The following is a 27,185-nucleotide window of genomic DNA, read 5'->3' on the forward strand; positions in this document are numbered from 1 at the left end:
CCCACATCAAGACACATCATAGTTAAAATGCCAAAGGTTAAAGACAGAGATCTTAAAGGCAGCAAGGGAAAAGCAGTTACCTACAGAGGAACTCCCATAAGACTGTCAGCTGATTTTTCAACAGAAACTTTGCAGACCAGAAGGGATTGGCACAAAATATTTAAAGTGTTGAAAAGCCAGGATCTACAACCAAGATTACTCAGCAAAGCTATCATTTAGAATCGAAGGACAGATAAAGAGCCTCCTAGATGAGAAAAAGCTAAAGGAGTTTTATCAACACCAAACCAATATTACAGGAAATGTTGGTCTTCTTTTAAGGAAAAAAAAATATGGGTAATAAAATGGCAATAACTACCTATCAACAATTACTTTAGGTGTAAATGGATTAAATGCTCCATCAAAAGACATAAGGTAGATGAATGGATAAGAAAATAAAACGCATACATGTGCTGCCTACAAGAGATTCCTTTTAGATTGAAAGATGCACAAGGACTGAAAGTAAAGGGATAGAAAAAGATATTTCATGAAAATGGAAATGAAAAAAAAATTTTTAAAAAGCTGGAGTAGCACTACTAATTCCAGATACAACAGACTTTGAAACAAAGGTCGTAACAAGACAAATAAAGACCCAGTAGTCTCACTCTGGGTATTTAATCAAAGAAACCCAAAAGACTACTTGGAAGGGATATGATCATCCCTTATGTATGTTCATTGCAGCATTATTTACAATAGCCAAGATATGGAGGCAACCTGATGTCCATCGATGAATGTATGGATAAAGTAGAGGTGGTACATGTATACAATGGAATATATACAGTTACTCAGCCATAAAAATGAACTCTTGCCATCTGTAACAATGTAGATGGACCTAGAGGGTATTGTGCTGAGTGGAGTAAGTCAAACAGAGAAAGACAAAAGTCATATGATTTCACTTACACGTGGAATCCGGAGAATAGGATAAAGAAAAAAAAACAGAAACAAGCTCTTAGATACAGAGAGATTTTTGAAGGTTTTGGAATTGGGGCGGGGGGTGGAGTGATGGGTGAAGGGGGAGGGGATTTTGAGGTACAAATTGGTAGTTACAAAATAGTCATGAAGTTGGTAGAGTACAGCATGGGGCATATAGTCAGTAATATAGTAACTGTGGTATCAGATGCGTACTAGATTTATTGGGATAATGACTTTGTAAGTTATATAAATGTCTAATTACTGTGTTGTACACCTGAAACTGATACAGTATTTATGTCAACTATAATTTAAAAAAATAGAAATATTAATAAAAAATAGAAAAATAAAATGCTACAGGAGAAGAATTAAAAGCAGGATCTCAAACAGATATTTGTGCATGATGCATGTTCATAACAGCATTATTTGCAATAACCAAAAGGTGGAGGCAACCCAGTGTGTCCATTGACAATGAATGGCTTAAAAAAACATGGCTCATACATACAACTCAGCCTTAAAAAGGAAAGAAATTCTGGCACATGCAACAATTTGTATGAACCTGGGGACAGTTTTCTAAATGAAATAATCCAGTCATGGAAAAGATAAATAATGTGTTAGGTACCTATAGTAGTCAAATTCATAGAGAAAGTCAAAGGATGGTTGCCAGGGATTGAAAGGAGAGGTGGATGGGAGTTGTTCATGGGTATAGAGTTTATTTTGCAAGATGAAAGAGTTCTGGTGATTAGGTAACAACATGAATGTACTTAACATTATTGAAATGTACGCTTAAAAATAGTAAAGATCGTCAATTTTATGTTATGCATATGTTACCACAATTAAAAATAAAATTTAAAAAATACCCCCAGATTGAGATCATTTACCTTTCTCTCTGTTTTCTAGAAATTTTTGACCTCATTCTCCTCTCTTCCGTAATTCCATTCTCTCAGCCCCTTTACACAAAGGAAATAAAGTATTATTAAGTAGATGAAAGTAAGATAGTGTGATTCTAACCATATCTCTTAATCCTCAAGAACACAGTAACAGTGTAGTAGAAACATTTAATAGTCCGTGTCTTAAGAACTTAAAAAAAAATTTTCCTTAGCTGCAGGTTCTAGAAGAAAAAAATAAGAATTTGCAAGAGACTTTGATAGATATGGAAAAAAACTTTGAAGAGATAAAAAAACAGTGTCAAGAGAAAGAGGCACAATTAACATGCCAGAAAAGGAAAGAAAAGGAGTTGGTAACTACAGTTCAGAGGTAAGAAACCCTTCAGTAATTTTTTTGTTATTTTTAAGTTATTCACATTTTTCATAAAGTATTTTAATTAAAATATGTTAATTTATAATTATACAATTATTATTCTTCTCTTAAAAGTGTACTATTAAGAACCAGAAGTATTATGCCATTGAAATAGTTTGTCTCAGTTGTGATTTAACCTTTCCAGTCTTGCCAAAGATTTTAGATAAGAATAGTAAAAAAAAAAAAAAAAATTTGAAAACTTCATCTGATGGCTTTGTCAAAATATAAGTAAAAATTTCAAATAAAAAATGAGCCAGATACTCAAACTGCACCCCTTAAGGATATATGTCAAAGTGAAGTAAATTAATACAGTTAGAATTACAGTGAGTATTATTGTTAGTTTATTTAGCTAATGCATTTAAGCTGAGAAATGAATATTGGATACCTGAAAACCCAGAGAATTATGTTATCTATGCATGTGCATGTACTCTTTGTTTTGTAGAACTTAATAGATTATCAATGACAAATAGATCAAACTATCCTGATGACACAAAAAACTAAGACATACACTTCGTTTCTATCCAGTATATATAACTATGTGTATTCTCTGCTGTTTGATCAAAATACATCTGATAATTCCATGTTAATATTGCTTTAATACTCCTTTCAAACTCTTATGTATGCCTGGTCTCCCTACTTTTTTTCTCTTGGATTTTAGTGCAGAAAATTCTGATTTCTGAGACAATTCAGTCTTCAGTGTTTCTGACCTCAGCTCCAAAAAATTCATATACTTTTGATTCTACCTTTATTTTTCTATTTTTTGCTTTCTTGTTCTTAATCTCTCCTTTTATAACTCATCTTATATCACTGTTCTTTAGTTTCAAAACAGATTTCTGACCTCCACTAATTCAACCATGTATCTTTTCCTTTTCTCTTATTGATAAAATGAAAAGAAGTAATGTATCTCATGTTTTATAGGGCATTATGATCATAAACTCAATCTGTGTTTTATAAATATAGAATTAGGACTACCTGAAAATAATTTGAATGTTTTTGTTCCATTCTGATTTTATACCTTTTTTTTTTAATTTAGATTTTCTCTTTTATTAGGTTTTTGGAGAACATTGACCTTAATATTCTTGATTTGGAAAGATTTAGTACAGTGCATTTCAGAATACATTTTCCATTTCTTAACTTTATCATGATACTCTCTGAGATGATATCATCCCAGAAAGTTTCTCTTGGTTTCAAATATATGTAAAGGACCAAAGAAGATCTGTAATTCTTCAGTACTTGTGCTGGTGTGGTGTCACTTGATGTTGGGGTAGGGGTGTTATTTCAGTTTCTTCAGATATAAGATATAGTAATCCTTAAGTTCCAGAAGAACTTCAGATGTATATGGGACTATGAATTCTATTGCTACAGTTTTGTTTTTATGTAGTATTTCTAAGTTTCCCGCTTTATGAATACATAAGAATTTTTGGGATTTAAAAATGAAATAAGAAACGTTTTCCATTAGAAATAAACATGTAAGTAAATATGTGGATGGGATCTTTAGTAATGCACTGGTTGGTACCTTTGCTGTTCAAGAGATTTTCCTTTGAACAGCTCACTTTTCTAAGTTGGCATGCTTCATAATATAAACTGAAAATGGACACAGGAAAGAAGGCTTACTTGGTAATTTTCCATGATGGAGTACATTTTTCCCTCCCCATAGCTGGCTCATTTTTTTTTTTTTTAATATATATGAAAGACCTTAATAATTTTAATGTAATTTATTTCTCTTGGAATGTTATAAATATATCATAGTGTCTTGACCCTGAATTGGGAACAAACTTATTCTGAAATAGAAATAATGTAATTTTTAAACTTTTAGACTGAAAAGGCAAATATTTTTGGACTTCTATACTGTAAAAGCAGATTTTTTTTATGTGACAATAATTTACGAAGTGGTATACTACATTTGTAATACCCAAAAACTTCTCTGGTGCTATTATTTACAAACACATATCATTTAGGACTGTTGTATCATTTAGGACTGTCAATTCTTTGTCCACAATCTAGATATAGTATTTCTTTTCTTTTACCTTTTTTTTTTTTTTTTTGGAAGTCAGAGAAAGCACAGATTAGCTATACTACTTCAAAGAAGAAAAATAAAGAAAATATCAAAACCCAAATGAAGCAGTCTGTTTCTTTTAGTACTCTACAACTCGAGTATGATCACAAGCTAAAGTAGAGCTATTTCTAGGTGTCTTGCTGTTATATTTTGTTTTTGGGGTTTTGGTCATTATTGTAAATGATATATATAGTTCCTTTTAATCCAAACATGACGACTCTTCCTTTCTCAAGGCTAATACCTTTTCTTCCTTTTATCCTTTTATTCTTATGTACCATAGGAGCTTCATTTTATTGTTTTCATGGATAGCATGAGAAACCATTAGATCAAGTAATAATACATTAGATTACTGGTTTAGGCAACAACTATCTTTACAAACAAACTTGCTGAGCTCAGAATGAAGAACAAAATATATATATTCATATTCTTAGGCTCCTTACCACAATAATCTTAACCAAGGAACTCTGCTTTTGAGGGAGAAAAAAAGAAGAGAGTTTAGACTGCAATGCTCAGATTAGGGTCATGAAGGACTTCACTAGGGCCTAAGCAGGTCACTAAGCAACTCTTGACTCTGGTCTCACATTGCCATCTCTGAGAAGATGATCAGCATCCATTATAGTTCTTACTTATTTATATACTGTCTGTAGGTCTTAAATTATTGCTTAATTACAAAATACTGTAGACCTTAAGAAGGGGCTTCATTTATGTTGAAGTCTTCTACCAAAGTCAGCACTTATAATTTATTTTCTTTATATAATTGTCTTTCTAAAACAAACAGTTTGCAGCAAAAAGTAGAAAGATGCCTTGAAGATGGAATCCGCCTTCCTATGTTAGATGCAAAACAGCTTCAGAATGAAAATGATAACCTGAGAGAACAAAATGAGAATGCTAGTAAGGTCAGTACATACCTTCGATAATAAATGTGAAATATATACTATGTGGATATGTGTGTATAGATATATAATTTATTGTTATTTGATTCATATTTTGCTAATTAATAGCTTATGAAATTTTTAATTTGAATGTTTTTATTTGGCAAGAAAATAGCAATTTAAATAAATTTAAATAAATGCCAAACCAAGGAAATTATATTAACAAAAACAATAGGATATCTTTTTACTTTCTAAAATATTCCAAGTCTGTTTCAAAGTTATTTTTATATATTGCATTAGTTAGAGAACATTTTTATCAAATAGAGGAAGACTTTTGCAGTTTTATATGTGTGTGTAATATTTAAAGCCTACTTGGTATGAATATTTTTATTTAAAAAAATTACACCCTGTTTTTTAAAAATTAAATTCATGATTCCCCATTATTTTGTTTTCTTGAAATATTGGTGCTTTTAAAAACCAATGGGAAAAATAATTTGGTTCAGACTGATATATTTCCTCTGTTTTAGATCATAGACAGCCAACAAGATGAGATTGACAGAATGATTTTAGAAATTCAGGTAAGGATTGTTTTGTGTTTATTTTAAGTTAGCTCTATGCCAATTTACTCTTAATGGTTATGTAACCTAAAAATAATAAAGCATGTATATATTTGTTTGAAAAGATTAGTAGTACTTAAGGTGAAGTTACAAATTCTTTAATATTAATCTTTCAGTTTTTTAAAATGTAAATTCAGTAAATCAGTTCTTTAAAAAATTATGAAGATTGTTTTCTGTTCCTTGCTTGTCATCTTTTTAATTGGTTGTAGTCTGTTGCTATCACTGAGAACACATTTGATTAAGATGTAATTAAAGACAATAGACTGTTTATAGTCTATTATGACTACAAGAACCCTCTCCCTCACAATACTATATATTATACTTTCTGTATTATCAAAGTATAACACTTTGTTTACATATTGTGTCTTTATCTCCTACTTAGTTTCTTGAGAGTAGAGTCTGTGGTAGAGTATATGCATATCCAGAGTTTAGAATGTCTAACACATATTACATAATCCAAAATTTGTGAATTAAATGGATTTTTATTCTCTTACTGCATTATCATATTTACTGAGTACTTCTATGTGTGCCAGGCACTGTTCTTTGCACTGGGGATTTATCAGTGAACAAAACAAGTTAGTTCCTGGCCATTCTAGTGGGGTGAGATGGAGAAAATGGAAATATAATATCAAGTAGTGATACCTGTTATTAAAAAAAAGATTAGGGTAGAGGGCAATGACAATGTTGCATTACATACAGTGATCTTGAAGTTTTTTCTGAGGAAATGATATTTAAATAGAGATCCGAATAAGGATAACAAGGAAAAAGCATTCTAGGCAGAGAGAGCAACCAAAGCCCTGAATGCGCCTGCTGTGCTCCAGGACCTGCAAGAAGGCTGCTAGTCTGGAGTGCAGTGATTGTAGAGTGGTGAGAGGTGCCATTGGAAAACAGCTTGGAGCCAGATCGCAGTGGGGGTCTGTGTCTTTGTATGATGGAAAGCCATTGGACAAATGTGCTGAATAAGTATGTTTATACCTCCTAATTCTAACATTTCTTGTGGTAATAAAAAAAGGAGAAGGTAAATGCTATAGGTGTCAGAATTATCGCCAGTCTGCTTTCATTGTCTTTTGGCCATATTAAGTGATTTGTCAATTTAATCAAACACTAGTCCAATTCAACAATGTGTGGGTCTGTTGGATTGATTCACAGGGAGTATATGCTTTAATTTGTATTCCTACAGACATAACTTCAGTTGTTCTGTAAGCCATTTGAATCACAAGATAGTTAGGTGTCCTTAGCCATTATTATTTGACTTATAGATCATAGTGAAAGGAATTTTTATTTTACTTGGTAACATATTCTGAGAAGTAAATCTAGTAAAAGTTATCTCTATCCATATTAAAGACACTCACCATTGTCCTTTGGTATTGAAATTTTAATGGATAAGACTTGTAAGATTTTGTTTATCACATGCTGTCTCTCACATTATATTCAGGATATATTTGTATTAGTTGAAATGTGCATTTTTCCCATTTGTGGAGGCATCTTAGTGCAAATTATCTTTATACATTAACCAAGTTTTTTAGTCACATTTAGATATGTCATGACCTTATATGTACAAGAATATGTAATTATATGCCTTTTTATTTTTTGATCTTAAAATGCTTGGGTAAACATTCTTTTATTTCTTTAAACTAGAGAATGGAAGGTCAAATAAGATGCATTTATTTCCAAATATTTAGGCTTAGACAATACATTATACTCACTATTCTATTGTCTTCTGAAGCAATGGCGCTTATGCTCTAGCTCTCCTATTCTCCTCCCTCTCTCTCCCCCTTCCCTTCTCTCTCTCCTCTTAGCCATTCTGGCCATGTAGGTCTATAGATCATATAGTTTGCTCACAGAGACAGATAACAAATGTTTATAGCTGTCTAACTTAGCTATATTTTTCAAGATGATATTTGAACATAAAATTATAGATGATGACAAATATGCCTCAGACAGAAAAATTTTCACTTAACGTTACCTGTTTAAACTTGTTATTTTTTGACCCCTCACAGCTGAAAAAGCTAAGTTTGTTTGTTATTTGGTGGTTTGTGATGAATATAAAAGGTGTATACTCTATAAAAACCTGAAAATATTGCCTATTCTAAAAAAAAAAAAATGAATAGTAATTATTTTGCTAGCATTGGAAACCACAGAGAGAATCCTAAAGAGAACACTTTGGGTTGAAAAAGTATTCTTGTTGCTTTGTACTACAGTTAACAGGCATATGATCAAATTGATACACATAATTGAAACAGTTCCTTTCAACTACCAGTTCTTTAAAGCTGCCTAGGATTTTTCCATCTGCTTCCATAGAGAGAGGCCAGCTTTTCACCTGTGTAGATTATGATGTCCTTCTTATATGCTATAGCTGTTTTTAATTTCTTCAAATTACTTTATATAGCCAAAATAACAAAATTCTTTATAATTAAGGATAGCAGAGAGCTTACCAACCATTTTTTTAACAGAAATTATGCATTTTAGCTCTCAGTATAGTATTAAATTTATTGTAAAATTTCACTGCCATTATAGTTTGCATGTTCTTTGTTCCTCCATAGTGCTGGGAAGTTGTTTCGTTTTAGAGTGTTTAATAGGCAAAAGCAAACGGTATTATTAAAATTTCATGTTTTACTGCTTCTTTGTGTCTCTGCAAACTATTGAAGAGACCAAATTTATTATAAGTTTATCTGGCTAATTTGTAGTATTGCATTGCCTTGGGTACAAGCAAGTTATTCTTGCAGTTTAAATTTTGTGAGAAAACAGAAAAATGAAATCCCTTGCCATGTTCATTTTATGTCCAATTTATAGGAGATAAAAATAAGACAGTTACACAGTGAAATGCTATATTTAAAATACAGCTATAGTTTACTACCTTGCACCAGAACTCGAATAGTACTTCATGTAAAAGTGTATGCCGATTTTGAATTTGAGTTCAGTGCTATAAAAATACAGTTATATCTACTGTTTGGTTCAGCTGTCAAGATGGTATTGTTAACTGGCATGAAAACCTTGTTTTGTCATTCATCCTTTAGAAATATTGCCTTTCCTTACATCCATGGAACCAATATAGTGAAACTGACTTCTTCTCCTGCAGGTTTTTCTTCTGTCGGTATACAATATAAAAAGACATTTTGCAGTAGAACGTTCCCCATCATTTCCATAAAGTGGCTTCAGTCAGAATGTGAATGAGTTCTTCATTGGGCATTATCTTCCTTCCTATTTATTTCTCAGAAGCACATTTCATCTGTATAAGCCTGTCTTCAGTGAACTGTTATCATTGTAATCTTTCAGCTGAGGAAATATAGAGTAAAAAGTTTGTTAACTTGTTTTCTCTAACATCTTAAAATGTTTCCTCATTGAAAGGACTTATGTATTTAAAATGGCCTTTCTGAATTAATAGCTATATATGAATGATCATACTATCACAAAAGACAGAATGATGCATTAAAGGTCATTAAGACTCTTCACTCTCAAAGGAATGTTGGAAACACCAATCTCAAAACTGTGACAGTCTGTCCTATTTATAACACTTCAAAAGAAGATGTTTCCACAGCCTCAGGAGATTTTATTCCAATTTCTAGCAAATCTTTCTTAATGCCTTCATCTAGCAAGTTTCCTCAATAGAAATGGAGGGAAAAAGGATCATAAGCCAATAAGAATGTCTTATAGGTATACTATAACTTTTCTTTAACGTAAATAAATGTTAATTGATTTAATGCTTCCCATTATTACTCTTGTTTTTATGTTATCCTAGTTTTGTGGTGTTCTGGCATGAAATTTTTCTTCCAAAATCTAATTTTTAAGGTTTTATCTACATGAAATTGCTTTATAATGCATGAAAAACTAAATATATTCTTACCAGAAATCAGGACTAATTTTTGAAAAACCTAGCAGCCAAAAATGTATTCTATTAAAGGAAAAGTAGCTTTTTAAAAAATAAGCTTTCTCTACAATTCGTACTTATAAAGAGAACAATCTTTAATGTACACGTATGCATGTTTTATGGACATTATAGTTGTTGCTTAATTAAAATGTTAGAAAAAATATGTAAGAGATGGATAACTATTGAAAAAAATCAGTTCTTTGTGTCTGAGGTAGGGAGTTGCAGGAATGGAGTCAGCTCACTTGAATACATGAATAATATTCTTGAGCTTCTGTTATTAGTGGTCACCAAACCTGTATGGATGGTCAAATTATGTGGGGTGTTTTAAAAATAATAGATTTCTGGGCCCCATTATGAACCTAATGAATCAGTATCTCCAAGGTGAAGCTTGAAATATGTATTATTAACAAGTTCCACAGGCAGTTCTTATAGCCTGGCAGTCATCCTAGTCCTAGTACCTTTAGGAAGTGTTGTAACCGCCCTTAGTGTGCTCATTGGACCAAAAGTGGGAATTGACTTGGAAGACTAAGATTTAAGTTAAAGGAAAAAAAACGTTTAGTTTTGAGACACCTAGGTGTGTTCTTGACAAATTTAAATTGTTTTGGTAGCTCTTATAAGCCTAAGAGCAGAACAGAAGCTGGAGGAAAAGGAACCCAGACAGGTTGTTTTTTCTTTATATTGTGCTGATTTTTTAATAACAGCTTTATTGAAATATAATTCACATACTTTACAATTCACCCATGTAAAGTGATTCAATAATTTTTAATATATTCAACATGTGGATATATGGAGCCAAGACTATAGTCAATTTTAAAATACTTTTATCACCTTGAAAAAAAACCCTTTTAGTTGTCTCCTTTAAACCCCATCTCCTCCCCAGTCATAAGCAATCACTAATTTTTCTGTCTTTATAGAGTTACCTATTCTAGACATTTCATATAAATGTAATATGTGATCTTTTATGACTCTTCCTTTGACCACACCAGCTCTGAAGCTCCATTAATTGCCTGCTGATCACTCTGTTGTTTTCATTGCTAGCCCATGGCATAAATTGTTTCACAGACTGATCCATTCCTGCTCCTTTGAAGGAATAATAGTTCTTTAGGTTAATGTTTGAGATTTGTTCTGTTCTCAGGAGTGCTCTTCCTAGCTGTCTTTTTCACGGTTTCTCTCTGGGAATCTAGCCAGCTTGTAGCGTAGCCTATACCTCTAATGAATATAACAGTATTCTCCCAACTGCCTTTCACCATGGCCTCCATTGTATTTGAAATTGCCCTTAGGCTTGCACTTCACACTCTGTAGCAAATGAATTCATTTCCTTAGGGAGACATTCAGAGACATTCTGTGGCCTGCTTCTCCCCAGGAAAAATCTCTGAGCCAGGTTCTTGTCTGTGTGAACAAAATCAGCCTTCTCTCTGAGTGACTCTCTCTAGGAGGTAAGCACTCAGCAAACGAGGGGTGGAGGCAGTAGCTCTGAGTGTCTGCTTGTCTCTCTCTGTGGAACCCCTGCCCCAGAAGCCAAAGCAAGGACAATCAGCGCCCCAGTATTCTCAATGGTACTCAGCCTAAGGTAAAGCCTCCATCCCATGAGGGGGAGCCCCCACCTTTTGCGGTACTTGCCTGGAAGTTAGCCTCAGCTATGAGTAGCTGAGGGCAGGATGAGAGATGCTGATGTCCTGCCACTACTGGGAAGATAATTCTCTCACTGGGAACTGGGGGTAGAGGGAGCCCTATGTTACTGGCTGTCCCAGTCTGAAGTGGAATTTCCATCTTGCTGAAATGAGAGAGTATTGGGATGGAGTGGATTTTGTTTCACATATCACAGTCTTATGCTATCCTTATAGAGTTTTGGTAGATTTTCTTGAATATATATGTTTCTTCATTTGCTATATGCCCCAGGACCATTTCCAGAAACTTTAAATGTCTATTTTTAAATAATTTTCAATAGAGAGCAAGTCCGAGGAGCTCCTCATGTCATCATGCTGGAAGCAGAACTCTCAGGCAGATTGTTTTTTAACGTTATATCTGGTAGGAGGATGATAGTTAAGAAAGGAAATTAAGCTGTACAAATAGGACTACTTATGACTCATGAGATTTGTGAATAGGCAGACACCTAAGGGATTGTCTGCATACACACTGCATAATTTTCACAGTACTTTACAGGGCTGGAAATTCTTTTTGATGAATTTAAAGCCTGGAAAGGTTGAATAACTTATCTGTGATTGCATAGCATATAAGCTGTAGACTCAGAACCTAGTTTTATCTGACTCTAAAATCTTATGCTGTTACCATTAACTCTACTTTCTCTTTTTTCCCCACAGTTGTTTGTTATTGAGATATAATTGACATATGACATTATATTAGTTTTAAGTATAAAACATAATGATTTGTTATTTTTATATATTGTTAAATGATCACCACAATAACTCTAGTTTACATTCATCACCACATAGTTACAGATTTTTTTCTTATGAGGAGAACTTTTAAAATTTACTTTTAGCAACTTTCAAATATACAATACAATATTATTAACTATAGTCACCATGTTTTACATTATATCCCCAGGACTTATTTTATGACTTGAAGTTTATACTTCTTATACCCTTCACCAATTTCACACACACATTACCCGCACACCCACCCCCTGCCGCCCTCTGCCTCTGGCAACCAGTCTGTTCGCTGGTATCTGGGATAAGTATCTCACTTAGCAAAATGCCCTCTAGGTCTATCTATGCTGTCAAAAATGGCAAGCTTTCTTTTTTTTATGGCTGAATAATATTCCATTTTAAATATACTATATTATCTATTCATCCATCATGGACACTTAGGTTGTTTTCATGTCTTCACTGTTGTAAATAATGCTGCAGTGAACTTGGAGGTACATATATCATTTTGGGATACTGTTTTTGTTTCCTTCGGGTAAATAGAAAAGGAATTATTAGATCATATGATAGTTCAATTTTTAATTTTTTGAGGAACCTCCATATTGTTTTCAATAGTGGCTGCACTAATTTACATTTCTACCAACAGAGCACATGGATTCCCTTTTCTCCACATCCCTGCCAACATTTATTATCTCTTATCTTTTTGATATTAGCCATCCTAACAGATATGAAGTGATAATCTCATTGTGGTTTTTGGTTTGCTTTTCCAGTGATTCGGGATGTTGAGCATCTTTTTGTGTATCTGTTGACCATCTTTATGTTGTTTTTGAAAAATGTTTATTCATAACCTCAGCTCATTTTTTCATCAAATTGTTTAGCTATTTTTGCTTTTGTTGGTTTCTATGCATTAGATAAAAGAGCCACCTCTCCCAGTCTTAAAAGAATGGCCTCATATAGTAGATAAACTTTCTTTTGACTAGTTTTTTTTAAAGGTGTTGAGAGAAAATATTAAATATCATTCAGAGAATGCATTCTTCCTTATTAATGCTTTCTAGATACCATTATTATCTTACCTTGTTAAGTATACATGCTGCTTATTAATTGCTATTTCTTAAGATAGTAACACTATTACCTTACCTTTTATGTGTAGATACATACACTATTGCAAAAATAGTGTGTGCTCGTGTTAATCAAATCATAGCAATGTTAAATATTTACAAATTTCAACCAAAAAAATCTCAGAGGAACTTGCTTTTTAAGGTTTTTTTGTTGTTGTTGTCTGATTTATTTAACTAGACACAATAAATTAAAAACCTGTAGCATAAATCCTATTATAATAAAAATAGGTAAGTGAGTAGACTAGTATATAAAAATTAGACAAAATTTTCCATTTTATAACTTAGGGATAAGTTTAGTTTCATTTGTGATGTTTATGTTAAGGATCATTTTAAAGATGTAAATTATTTTTGAAAATATTGTATCATATTTCAAAAAGGGGGGTTTCTTTCCTTCCATTCTCTATCTGTGCTTCTCATGGCTTTAAATATAATATGTATGCTTACTACATCCTAATTTTTATCTCCAGCTAAAAATTCTCCCCTTACCTTACAATTTGTGTATCTGATTGCCTACTTGACATCACCATTTGACATAACTGAATTTCTTATTTCCCTCAACCGAAAAATAATAAACCCTGCTATACCTTCCATATTTACCATCATGATTAATGGCAAATCTGACCTTCCATTTGCTCAGTCTGAAAACCTTAGACTTATCCTTGACTTCTCCCCCACTTCACATTTGGGAGCAAATCCCATTACTTTCCAAATATATCTAGCTTCTGGGTCCTTTCTCCCAACATCTATTGTTGTCACCCTTGTCCAAGCCATCTTCATTCTTTATCTGGAGTATTTCTTCCTGCTTCCACCCTTGCTTGCCTACGGTCTGTTCTCATCAACCCGAGTGACCTATAAACAGAAGCAGATCACATTATATTTTTCCCCAAATTCTTCACTGGTTCCTCATTTTCTCCACAGTAAAAATCAGAGTTATTCCATTGGCTTACAAGGCCTTACACAATCTGTTCCCCACACTGCCTTCCTCTCTGACTTTATCTTTTACTATTTTTTTGCCACCCTGACTCTCTTTTCTCAAACACAGAAGACACTGTCTGCCTCAGAACCTTTGCACTGACTGAAATATACTCTCTGGATAGCCATGAGACTGTCTTTTACCTACTTCAAACCTTTGCTCAGTTGTCACCTTTTCCATGAACCCTTATTCTACCTCATTTGAGATTTCAACCCCCTCTCATGAGCTCTGTTTGTTCTCCAAGCACTGTTAAATTCTGATGTATAATACTATGTAACTTATATATTTATTATGTTTATTTTCTTTGGTCTTTTTCCTCCTAGCAAAAGTTATACAGGTTCCAAGAGTTTTCAGTATTTTATTCACTGATATATCATTCAGTGCACAGATAGTGCTTGGCTATAATTTTTGTAGACTGAATGAATGCATGTTTGTGAACTGTGTTTGTGAAACTCCTGTATGGCATGTGTGTTTGCATATATTTCTCCATGTGTGTGTGTGTTTATAATAAAACTGCTAACATATGTTTTTTAAAAATATTTCTTCTAAAATTGTGTTTGTGGAGTATATAGAATTTTTATTAAGGCACATCCGGTTTTCCTTTATTTGAGCTATTTGTGTATGGGGCAAAGGGTTAAAATTTACATCAAAACAATAAATGTGCTTAAAACCATTTTCAACTTTAAGAATGATTATGATAAATACCTATAAGTTAGTAACTTAGAATTAAAAAATTATTAAACTGGAAATTTTAAGAGAAATTGTAGAAATTAAAAACTTGAAAATTTAAGTTTTTAATTTCAGTAATCCCATTCTAAGCTTAGTAGAAATTTTTCTTTCTCCCCTTTTTCCTTAAACTTTAACCATATGCTTTTTCATACAATTTAGGATAGAGAATTAATTAATCTTTTAGGTGAAATGTTATTATCAGACAGCTATAGCACTCATACCTAGTATTATCCTAGAAATTGTAGAGCATTTGGTTTTTTTAGGATAAGCATATCTGTGAATTCTTTCCCCTACTAAAGGGCTGCTTGATAAATGCCCTTAAACTTAACCAACATAACATGCTAAGCTTGATATATTTACAAATTCAGTTTTCCTTCTTATGACAAACAGCACTATTGCCAGACATTTCTGATTTATTCTGACGGAGAATATTTCTTCACTGATTAAAATTTAGTCTTACATAGGAACATGCTAATTAGAATAGCTAATTATTAGTCACAGTCAACATGACTTTGAATTGGTAAAAATATAAAACACTGTAATCTTTTAAAGAATTATATTACAGCATTATGAAAATACCTTTTGGGTTCAGTTTTCATTGTTAAAATGTGAGATTTAGAGTAGTTTATCTGTGGTGCCTTTTTTTTTTTTTTTTAGCAATTCTAATAACATAGTCACAAATCTTAAACAAATTTAGGATGAATTCTGAATGATAGCCCAATATTCTTGTCATGACAGTAAGCATTGATCTTTAGCTAGGTAAATATATCCCCATATATCATTCAATCAAATAAGATTTGATTCAATCAAATGGAGTTACAAAGGAATTTCAGTATCCAAAGATACAGTACTGAGAGCCCATGTAACTTAGTGCTGTGAGATTCATTTTTGTGAAATATAAAACAAATTTTCCCTAGAAGGAAGTGTAGTTACTATAGAGCTTAATTCTTTTGTATTCAACTTTTGAGTTAAAAAATGTAATTTAGCAAATCAAAGTAAAAAGCAACAAGGTTGAATATTTGTTGTTGAGAACTGTTTTATACATACAGAGTCTTACCTCAACTTATGGTGACAGTTTTCCTCTTATTCCATCCAGAGATAACATGAGGGGGAAAAAAACTTAATAGTGGATCGTGTGCTATTTAGGTGGTCAGTATTCTGAAGTATTTTCAGAATTGAGACTAAATACAGTCCTGAGGGGAAAAAAATGAAATCATTTTTCTAGTCATATGTTTATTGATCTTGTAGTTTAACAAGAAGAAAGATGTTGATAGAAACACCTAGAAATCACTGGTAACTACAGGGTTTTTGGCAAGTTTTTTCTTTGGTGTGTAGCTGAAAATCAGACGTAAGATGAAATGACTTAGGTACTCTTAAAATATCCTATATGCTACTTTGGCATTCTCAAGATTTTCTTACAATAGTATTGTGTCTGGGTAATTTGTAATAATATAATGGAGTTAAGAGATTAGTTTATCAAAGTCCTATAATAGGTCTTAGCCCTGAATTTAACATTTTAGTCACTTAGAATACTATACACTGATAAAGGAATATTTAGCTGTGTTTCAAATGATAGAAAATAGGGATGGTTTTATGGTCTTAAGATTTTATTATCTTGTATGTTATTAATCATAAGAAAAATGTTTTTAAAAAGTCTAGATTTGCTAATACACTCCCAACATGTAAACAAAAATTAATTAATAAAATTCCTGTTTGTAATACAGCATGAAACAGCAACTTTAGATTTAACATGTTTTACCTAGCTTAAAAACTTTCTTGGTAAAGATAGTTATTAGGATTTTTTTCTTCTTTGTAGTCATATATTCTAGAAGTAATGCGGGTGTGGGTTGATTTAAACATGAACACTTCATCTTCTAAGGGGCTGGGGAGGTTAAATCTAAAGTATTCAAAGCCAGTATTCCTGGTTACCTACCTGATTGCATTTTGTTTTCAGCATTGACATGGTTTACTTCGCAATTCTCTTTATTCTAGTCTATGCAAGGGAAACTGTCTAAAGAAAAACTGACCACTCAAAAGATGATGGAAGAGCTGGAAAAGAAAGAAAGAAACCTACAGCGATTAACAGAAACATTGCGTGACGTGAGTAAAAGAAATTCAAATTACTTTCAAAGGATGATCTAGTACCTATTTAAGTTAAAGCAAATGCTTATTTTGTACATTTTCATATAACATTTTTAATTGAAGACTTGATTTTGATGTGCCAGTTAATTAAATCCATTAGATTTATTACTAAAATTATAATAAAGACAAATATATTTTTTTATATGTTAGAATACAATTTCATAAACTCTACTACAGCAAAATCAAATGTTAGATAGAGATTAGGTACCAAAACCATTGAATGAGGCATAAATTGAATATAATTACCCTTGAAAATACTTAAGGAAGGTGCAGAGTTGACACGGTCTTTGGGGTCGATCACACTTTCTTCATTTAATTGTGAGATGAAATACTTGGCTTGCATTTAAGGACTTGTTATACAAATAATACTGTTGTTTTTTTTTTTTTTTAACTGTCTTAATGCCATTTTGCCTCTTAAATACTTCAGAATGCATTTCCAAAAATTAGGGACATTTTCCTACATAACCATGTCATCATTATCATTTCCAATAAGAATAATATTCCTTGATATTTGATAATAACCTAGTGTATATTAAAAATTCCCCCCTTCACAAATCTTTTTTGTAGTGACTTGAAACCAGAATTCATTAAGGACCATGAGTTGTATTTCATTTTGTATTATAATCTAAGATCCCCATCTTCTCCTATATGTTAGTGACTTGTCAGACCTTCTAGATTTGTCTGATTGTTTCCTCCTGGTGTCATTTATCTTGTTCTCTACCCGTTCTATTTCTTGTAAGCTAGAAGTTAGAGCTAAAGATATCATAAGATTCAGGTCAAACATTTTTTGACATAAGTACTTTGTAGGTGTTCTTCACACCATCAAATTATATATGTTTGGTTATCCCACTGTAAGTGACATAAATACGGACCTCACTGGCTTAAGGTGGTAACAGACTAATATATTTTTCATTGTAATATTAGAGCCTCTGCAAACAGCAGGTAATCTGTGGAGTGATAGTTGAGCAACTGTTGAATGACTATGCAGTTTACTCTAGCACCTTTTCTCTTGAGGGTTTGAATACCTGCCAGTGAGCATTGTCTGAATCATTAAATGATTGAAAGAATGGTATCTTTTTCTAATTACATCATTATTCTTACATTTACCAGCTGATATTCATTTATTTAAAAAACATATATTTTCCTCATCAGCATAGGCTATTTGGTTATTCTGAAATGCAGTCCTAACTGGGAAGCTAGTTAAACTTGCCTTTCATTAGCAGTTTTCAGGATGAGGAATAGATGGTGACAATTTTGGGGATGAAGTGAGGATAACTTTCAAGATGTAATAAATCATGAATTCACATCGATGCTTCCAGTTCAGATTTAACAATTCAGAGTTGTTCAGGGTATTTTTTTTTCCTCTTTTGATTGTTTACTTGTATCTCTTTTTCCCTTACACTGAAAATTTTGATTACTATTAACATAACATGTATACTTTTTTTTTCAATATACAAAAAATAGTCTCAAAGTAACTAAATCACTATTGCTGCTAACTACGGGATGAAGTTTAAAGTTTTATTGTAGTTCTTTTTATTCTTAGGATAAATCTTGTTATAGAAAAATACATACTCAACCAAGATACTCATTATGCGTGAGCATTGGACACTCCTAGAAACTAAGACTATTTGGATTTATGTTTTCTCTCTCAGATTTACTGTATATGTAATGGTACAGATAGTACAGAAGAACCATTTCTACTATTTAAATTATTGTTCTCTTTTTTTTTTCCTATTGTATGTATGCAGTTAAATTTGATTAATATGCATGTAATATAATTCTACTACAGACTTGGGGAAAAATATTAACCTGTATGGCTTTTGAGTACCTTTCCTGTGTTCTGACCACCAGATTTTTGTTTTCTTTATCCATTGCAGAACCAAAGACAAACAGAAGAGACATGCTCTTTATTGGATCAGGGCCAGGAAGCAGACCAATCCAGGCAGCAAACAGTTCTTTCCAAAAGGCCACTATTTGATTTGAGTGTGATTGATCAGCTGTTCAAGGAAATGTCCTATTGTCTGTTTGACTTGAAGGCATTGTGTAGTATCCTTAATCAGCGTGCTCAGGGCAAGGAGCCTAATCTTTCATTATTACTGGGAATCAGATGTAAGTGGCTAATGACTTGTTCTTACAGTATTAACAATTAGAAACTTGCCTTCATGAATCAGGAACATCTTACTGTGTTTTCCCTATTTAGTTTTAATTTCCTCAGATTTATAAATCTCTTTCCTACTTAGATTTATAAATCTCTGAATCAGTCTGGGTCTACATATTGTTATTACTTCATTGCTAGAACTTACTTCATACTTATAGAAGTGAGCAGGGTCATAGTTGGTATGGAATGCCACTTACTAGAATGCCTGCAGATCTACCTGTGTGGATGAGCTATGCTGAATCTGTTAATAGGTGACTGGAGTGATAATAGTTAGGTGTGATTTCCTGATTACTCTTCTAAATATAAAAATTCTATTTGCTTTCATGTGGTGATTGTATAAATGAATGACCCAGCCATCTGTCCACTGGTAAAATATTGGAGAAATAACACTCACTTGCTTTCCTATGTAGTGTATGTTCTGTGGCAGTTGCTTAATGTTAATGCCAGTGCTGTCACATGAACCAATTTCCGTGGCCTACAGATCTGTTGCTCTTGTCATGCATACCTGCTGGCTTTGTCCCTTTTAATGTCACACTCACCCATTTTGCCTTAGTTTTACCTGCACATAGTCATAAGAGCTGCTGCAGGAATATCCTGATGTCCCTTTCTTTCTGTGCTACTGTTGCAGGAACATTCATCTCTGCATATGGCTCTAAATTATTATAATATTGACATGTTGGTTCTTGAGTTAGGAGATATGATTGAAGTAAGACCATAAGCTTTATACACCTACATGTTATCTTGAGTAATTACCTAAAAATATAGTAAATATGTGACTGGAATAGTTTTTTTTATTGCAAATTTTCACATTTGTAGATGAGAAAATCAATATTATTATCTCATTAACTCTCAGTTTGTGTATCCAAATCCAGAAATTAAATTTAATATATAATATACTAAACTAAAGTATGAAGTACAAATGCTATAATTTTTTTTTTTTTTTTTTGAGTGGGGACTAGTTTCGTTTTCAGTTTTATCAAAAAGAGTCCACCATCTTGCATCATAATAGTTGTTTTGGCAAACCAAATACACAGGGCTCTTGATCAAAGTGTATCACTTGTTAATGAAACACTTAACTGTGCTCAGAGATGTTTGCAGAATTCCCCCCTCCACTTTATAGATGTTCGTTCACAAATATGATTGTGGGTGTGCAAAAAACACTTTAAAGTTTAAGTGTATTCACTCAGTCAGTACATATTTGTTAAATGTCTTCTGTAAGCCACACATTAAGGTGCTAATGTTGCAGATAATTTGAACAGAGCCCTTGTTCACACATTAACCAAATTATTAGAGCATTGCGATAAGTACTGTAATTGAGATGTGGACAGAGACTATAGCAGCACAAGGGAAAAAGAAAACAAATCCACTTGGCAAGGGCTGTGAAGGCTCCATGGAGTTGCTGGTGTTGGCTTCAATCTTAGAGGAAGAGAAAGAAGTTTGCCAGGTGAATGAACATGGGGTGGTTTAGTAACAGTGATCTCTTTGAACAAGAAACAAAAGTTCACTCTCAGAAGACTCATTTTCTCTGCCATTTTCGTGATAGTCACTCTTTAAATTATTTTGTAACCTACATTTGCACTCTTTTATATAATATTTTATTAACTTTTTCAGTAATAGGATGAGTGCTATTCTAATATGAAAAAAGGGAGATTTAAGAACTTTGCCGCATTTGCCTCTCAATATATACTCCTTTCAGTCCTTAAAGTTTAGCCCCAGAATTCTTGCCTTATAGTTTGGCATTGTAAAAATTAGACCAGCCAGCTAATTTGTCAAAAACCAGTGAATTCTTTTGAATCCTGTCTCATCACTCCATGGATTATCAGTTGATACTGTTCACCCATCCTTCTTAAAACTCTCTGCTACCATGGTTTCCATGGCAGCGCTCTCTAGGTTCGACTTCTGCCTTTATGACTGACTGCTCACAGTCTTCTACGGAATTCTCTGCCACTTAAATATTGGTGTCCTCCAGAAACCTTTTGTTTTTGTTTTTTTGTTTCTCTTTTTATGTACTTTCTCTGAGTAATCTTATCCACATCCTGCTGTGTTCTGTTATTGCTGTAACTTTGACCCATACAGACATTTGTCTCTTATTTTGCCTAGAACGTTCCTTCTGGGTTCCCATTTATATTGACTTGTATATTAGAACCAGGTGTTTCATAGGCATCACAGACTCAACAAGTCCAAAACAGAACCTATTTTTCTACCTTCTGTAAACCTACTCTTCCTCTCAGTGAGTAGCACCACCTATCACCCCAACCCAGGTTTTATCCTTTTCTATCTGCTGTGTGTCTCATGCCCAATCCCTGGCTCCTATGCAAGTTAATGATGATTGGGCTCTATCATTTCTATCAGTTCTTTTCTAATTCTAACATTTATTCCTACTATTACATCTCCATTGCACTGTTGCCTTAATTCAAGCTTTCCTCTGGACTAGTCTCTCTGTCAGCCATCTTGCCCTCCCCTCCCCGCCACCCCCTACTCTGTTTTTCACATTGCCAGAGTGATTTGTTGAAACTATGATTTCTGATTTCCTAATACATACACTTCCCTAAAGTAGAGATAGGTAGCTCACACCTGCCTCTCCAGCCTTATTTCTTGGCACACTCCTCTTTCATAATTTGTGCTCTATCATTTTAGAGCTGGTTACCAATTTTCTTGAAGTTTCTCAAATTCTATCAGACTATTTGATCTTCTCCTTTTATACCTTCGTTCAGTCTGCTTTCTTGGCCCATGCACTAAACCTGTTCCCTCTCCAGTTAGGCCTGGTTGTTCTCTTATGTCTCTGTAGCCTTTGTGTAGTAGTCAGTCATCAACAGTACCTGACTATGCTTACTTTTTTATGAAAGTGTATGTAAATTATTAAGAGTTAGCCACTGTCTCCATTATGTTTACTTACATTAACATCTAGCATAGTGCTTGGATTATGGCAGGTGTTCAATTAGCGTTTGTTAAAATAAGTTATCTGACTCTTTTGGCTCCAATAAGCTACCAGGGTCAATGAAGTTATAGTATAAAGAAAGATTTATTTTACAATCACTGGCTCCACCTGCTTTTATGTTGAGATATGCTGACAAAGAGAGGAACCTGGAGTAAGTAAAAGCTATCTATCTCAGGGCCTCATTCAGTTATTCAACCATTGAGCACCTAGCTATCAGCCTAATTCTCTCCCTTTCCCTCTCCCTCTCTCTCCTCTCTTCTCTCTCTCCCCTCCCCCATACACACACACATATATATGTGTATATATATACTTTATGTTTTCGTGTCAATAAACCCACTTTTCAGTCTATAAAAATATAAGGTATCACCTCTCGCCACACAAATGATTTGTCAAATGGGAAGAACTAAGTGCTCTGGTTGAGCTCAAGTAAAGTTATTAGAGGATGTTCTTTTGTATTTTAGGAATATTGTCATCTGTCAAACCTGTTGAATTTCTATGTGTTACTATATGAATTTAATGCATTTTAATTAGCAAAATTTTAACAGGACCAGGTAGATAAGATCTATTTAATATTGAATGATGCATAATTTAAAACTGAGCCTAACTGGTATTCAGCGTACAGCATTATGTTACCAATGATAATTAAATTGAAAATCCTAAAATTGCCTTTGTCAAAAAAAAAAAAAAACAAAAACATGAGACTTTTTCTCTGTATTTTATTTCTGCAGCACTGAACTGTTCAGCTGAAGAGACTGAGAATGACCACAGCCCAGAAACACTCACTAAAAAACTGTCAGATGTATGCCAGTTACGGAGGGACATCGATGAGTTAAGGACTACAATATCAGACCGCTATGCTCAGGACATGGGAGACAACTGTATTACGCAGTAATCAAGTGTTGGTTCCACAGCAATAATGACCCCTTGTTAGATGCTGCTGTGTTACATTTCTTCATCTTTCTTTTTAGGAGCCATATCGGAAAGTTGCAAGTGACACATGACTTGTACATAGGATTTTTTTCTGTGGGTTTTGTTTTGTTTTTTGGGGAGGGAAAGGGATGTAAGGCGATCTGGAAGGGGCTTAGCTAATCAGGACAAAAATCAGATTACCATTTGAAGATGTGATAAAGTTTATAAGAAAAAGAAATTCTGTATTCTCAAACTACTGATTGTAGGACCAAGCTGTGAAGAGTGCCCTTCAGATAAAGAGGATAGGATTTCTTTTTATCCTGTTGTGTGTGTGTGCGCGCGCATGCGTGAGCACGCATTTGTGTTTATTTACAAAATTATAAGGATTTCTAGGGTCAAAACAAAGCTTCTGAGAAAGGCATATACTTTTTATTCTTATATTTCTTTTTTTTTTTTTTTTTTTCATGTAGAAGCTAGTATTGTACTTTTGGGTTTTCAAAGGCTGGCTAAACAAGAGTTCCAGCAGCAGGCAGTATTCTAGTAGGAGTGCACAAGGCAAAACCATTACATTTTGAACGACCAGTGTACTGAGATTATGCGGTTGTGGGTCGGGTTGGTGTTAGTACTGTAGATAGGTCAGCTATTTTTCCAGAGTGATTGTGGATTGCCTTAGAGGTGTGAAATTTTGATGTGATGATCTTTTTCACTAGCCTAGTAATTTATATATTACAAGGCAGTTAACATAATTTCAACTAATTTTAACACGTCTGTTGCTACTTAGAGTTTTTTTACTTACGTTTTACACGTATATATATGTATATGTATTAATGTAAACAAAGCCATATATAATTCATGCAAACCTTCTAAGGCCTCCTTTCATTATTGTGAAAGAAAGATTACCAGAGTGACTCTGGAACAATAGCTTATTTATCAAAATCTCAATTGTTTACATTTTAACAGCTTTGTATCTGTTTTAAAGTTGAAACTACTTTAAGAAAAAGCCAACCTGTCTTCTTTGTATCTGAATTATCACTAGCATAAAACAAAATCTAAATCAGGTGATATTTCAATTCTTTATATTAGGTAAAGTACATTAAAAACAGAATTTTTCATGGAACACAAACTTGGTTAGGTTAGGTTAGTTCTACTGGAGTACAAGATATCACTATGAAATGCAACCGAGTTTTAAGTAGACATCCAGTCATTAAACTTCCAAATGAGTATTTCCCTGTTTTAATTGGTGTTTTGGAAAGACTGCCTTCAGAGTATTCATTTTTAAGGTGATCATTTGTTTATAAATTGTACCCAAAAGCTAATATGAAGAATTTTGCCTCATGAAAGTATCTAAAAATAGCCCTTTACAATAAATTAGATAGTAACATCTAAAAGAGTTAGGCCACAGGTGCAGTACACGTTTTTATATCTCTTTGAATAAAGTCCCCTCCTCCCAGGCCCAGCCTCCACAATTTTAGAAATAAAAGCACCCTAAAATACAGTACTAATGGACAAAAAAAAAATCACTGATTTGGGTCACTAAGTTCTTACTCTTAGGTTTTTAGTATATGTTTTGGGGTTTTATGGTTATTTTGTTTTAAACAGACTTGGTCATTTGTATTCATCTACTGTAGATATATTTTTGTTTTGTAGCTTTGTTGGGATAAAATATTTTGTTTTTAAAAGTAAGTGTTCTGAAAGTTACAGAATTTGGCTTAATTCACATATCTTAAGGTAAATTTTTTTAACTTAGTAGGAAATTAACAAACTACTGCTGATGTAGTTCAGTTTCCAAAATATATGCTCCATAAGAAAGGAAATTAAGATGTGATAGTTTAAGTACAACCTTGAATTACAAAATGTAATCTTTTGGGAGTTTGGAGTTTGTGAAGGGATCTAGATAATAAGTAGACAGCCTTGAAGGGTATTTTTGGGAAATCAAACTAGTAGTATTCAAATTCATCAATATTTAATTTTGAGTTTTATTTTTCGGAAAATTCTCTCCTAAGACAACCTCTGTGTTAGTTTGAAACAAATGAAATGAGGTATTCTTAGAAGTTATTACAGTGGTATAGATCTGAGATGAAAACTTAATTTTAAAGTAAATCTATTTGAAAATCTCCTTAGTTATGAAAACTTTTAAATTATTCTTTTGTGAATTAAATGCTTGTCTTCTAAGGAAGTTTCATAGGCAGTATTAATATTTATTATTAGTCTTCTGAGTTTTGACATTGAGCTTATTTTGTCTCTTATAATAAGAGACCTAGATTACCTGTGCAGATCAAAGGCACAATGGTTGTTTTTTCATTTGGTATCAGAAAAAAAGGATTTTACTTAAACTGTTAATAAATTTTCAGTGGCCTCTAATTTTAAAAAGCTTAAGTATTAACTAGGTAAGTCATTCTTGAATTTTTCTTTTAATTAATGTAGTCCTTTCTTATATTTGAAATATGATTCAGTATTTAATGTTAACAGTATTATATTTCAGTGAAATTTATTTGGTTATAACAGTTTTTAAACTGAATCAGATTTTTTTTCAATAGCTTGTTAGAGACAATCTCAAGGGCTGGAAAGTGTTGCTAAAATGAATATTGTACGTTACTGACTTAATAAGCATATAAATTAATTTTGTCATAGTTGAATACTTAATCTCAGAGGATATTTTTAAAGGAACTACTTTATTTGGAAAACATTCTTTCATATCAGTAATAGTTCATTGAATAAATAGCAGCTGAGAACTTGGACTGTATTTTTAAATAATTCACCTCAGTCATACCTTTCATTTGGATTATTGACATTCTTTTGTGTAGATTTCTACCATTGTAGATATGTAATTATGATAATAAGCAATTCTTAAAACCATGCTCACTCAGACCATATCATTTAAAACTGCCAGTAGCTATAGCTCTCAGAGCCAAAGTTACTTCATTTCATTTTCATTTTTAACAATTCTTTTCAATGTTCACAAAACAAGAAAAACTATTAATTGTTTGGTATAAAGAGTATAATTTCCAATTCACCCCAAAATGCTGTGGTGTTATATTGCTGTATGATATAGTATTACACATTTAATCATGAAGGGGGAACGATTTTGGATTTTTGGATTTTTTTCTTATTTAAAGAAGTGTTGAGTATATTAAGAATGTAGTTTCAAATCCATAAGTCATTAACAACACCATTGGAGCTGCATACAGAGAGAACCTTTGTGCCTTTTTGCCTGCAGTAAGCATTCATTTCTGTTTAAATGAGTTATAAGAATGTTGATGATTATTGCACCTTGTTCTTCTGTAAATAGACTGATTAAGGATTTTTTTAAAGCAAGGCGCAGTTTTTCATTACTAGGTAGATAGATAGTAAACGAGAGAAGGTATCAGATATATGTCTTTGGAGCCCAGCCTTTTCCCTGTGTAGCAAGCAGGAAACTTCTTTGGAATGTCATGCTTGTATATGTGTGTACATATATGTATAAATAGTTATTTAAATACATAAGCATAAAATTCAGCATCACATTGGTGTGATGACAAGATGCAGTAAGGTGCTAGGTGGTTACATTAAAAGCACAGAAGAGTGTGTAATCAGTCACTATGACTGGTGGTTTTTGTAAACTAGGTTCACTTTTTGAACCACCCAAAATACCTCGTGTAAATACAGCAGTCATGACTTAATCGAAATACAGTTATTGTAAAAAGAATGTGAAGCCACTGGTTGGCTTATGCCTTCTGATCTATCATTCTTGCCTCTTTTTTTGAAAAGAGGTGGTTTTTTTCTTTTTGTTTTTTAATGGGGTTTACAGCTAGAATTTTGAATGCCAAAGTTCTATTTATTAAGTTTAAAAAAGTTTTCAATGTTAATGGCTAAGTATTTTTCCACTGGACTTTGTTTGTTGATGTTGGAATTTGTATTTACAGAGAAATAAATTTTTTATAAAAAGATTTATGTCTTCTAACTACCTGATGTTAATATAAGAATGTATTTGAAATTTCAGACTCTCTTGAATTCTCAGTGACTTGACTTTTAGGTAAACGTGCTCGATAAGTACCCAAGAGAATCTTTGACTAGAACATGGAAACTTCTGCTTTCAGATTGTCTTACAGTTTCTTTTCAGTTACTAAAAAGCGTTTTCTCCTGGCCTTTCCATGAAGGGCACTGAGATTTTCTGACGGCAGCTGCCGTAAATACAAAG

The 27,185-nt window shown here is 32.9% G+C and overlaps 1 protein-coding gene across 4 annotated transcripts in view; it reads left to right on the plus strand.

Annotated features, from left to right (window-relative positions):
- The window catches only part of CEP85L (centrosomal protein 85 like), a 129,568-nt gene extending 102,634 nt beyond the window's left edge, over positions 1–26,934 (plus strand). For 3 of the 4 annotated variants that reach the window (XM_011358787.2, XM_011358785.2, XM_023529834.1), the window contains 6 exons: positions 2,048–2,202; positions 5,079–5,196; positions 5,700–5,750; positions 16,854–16,961; positions 18,881–19,112; positions 22,828–26,934. In XM_011358787.2, the coding sequence (XP_011357089.1) occupies positions 2,048–2,202; positions 5,079–5,196; positions 5,700–5,750; positions 16,854–16,961; positions 18,881–19,112; positions 22,828–22,991 (828 nt within the window). In that variant the 3' untranslated portion in view covers positions 22,992–26,934. The remainder of the gene's footprint in view (positions 1–2,047; positions 2,203–5,078; positions 5,197–5,699; positions 5,751–16,853; positions 16,962–18,880; positions 19,113–22,827) is intronic. The other variant, XM_023529833.1, reaches the window with a different exon arrangement.
- Positions 26,935–27,185: the final 251 nt, after the last annotated feature.

The sequence above is a fragment of the Pteropus vampyrus genome, unplaced genomic scaffold (genome assembly GCF_000151845.1).
Source record: "Pteropus vampyrus isolate Shadow unplaced genomic scaffold, Pvam_2.0 Scaffold43, whole genome shotgun sequence".
In the NCBI taxonomy this organism is placed as follows: Eukaryota; Metazoa; Chordata; class Mammalia; order Chiroptera; family Pteropodidae; genus Pteropus; species Pteropus vampyrus.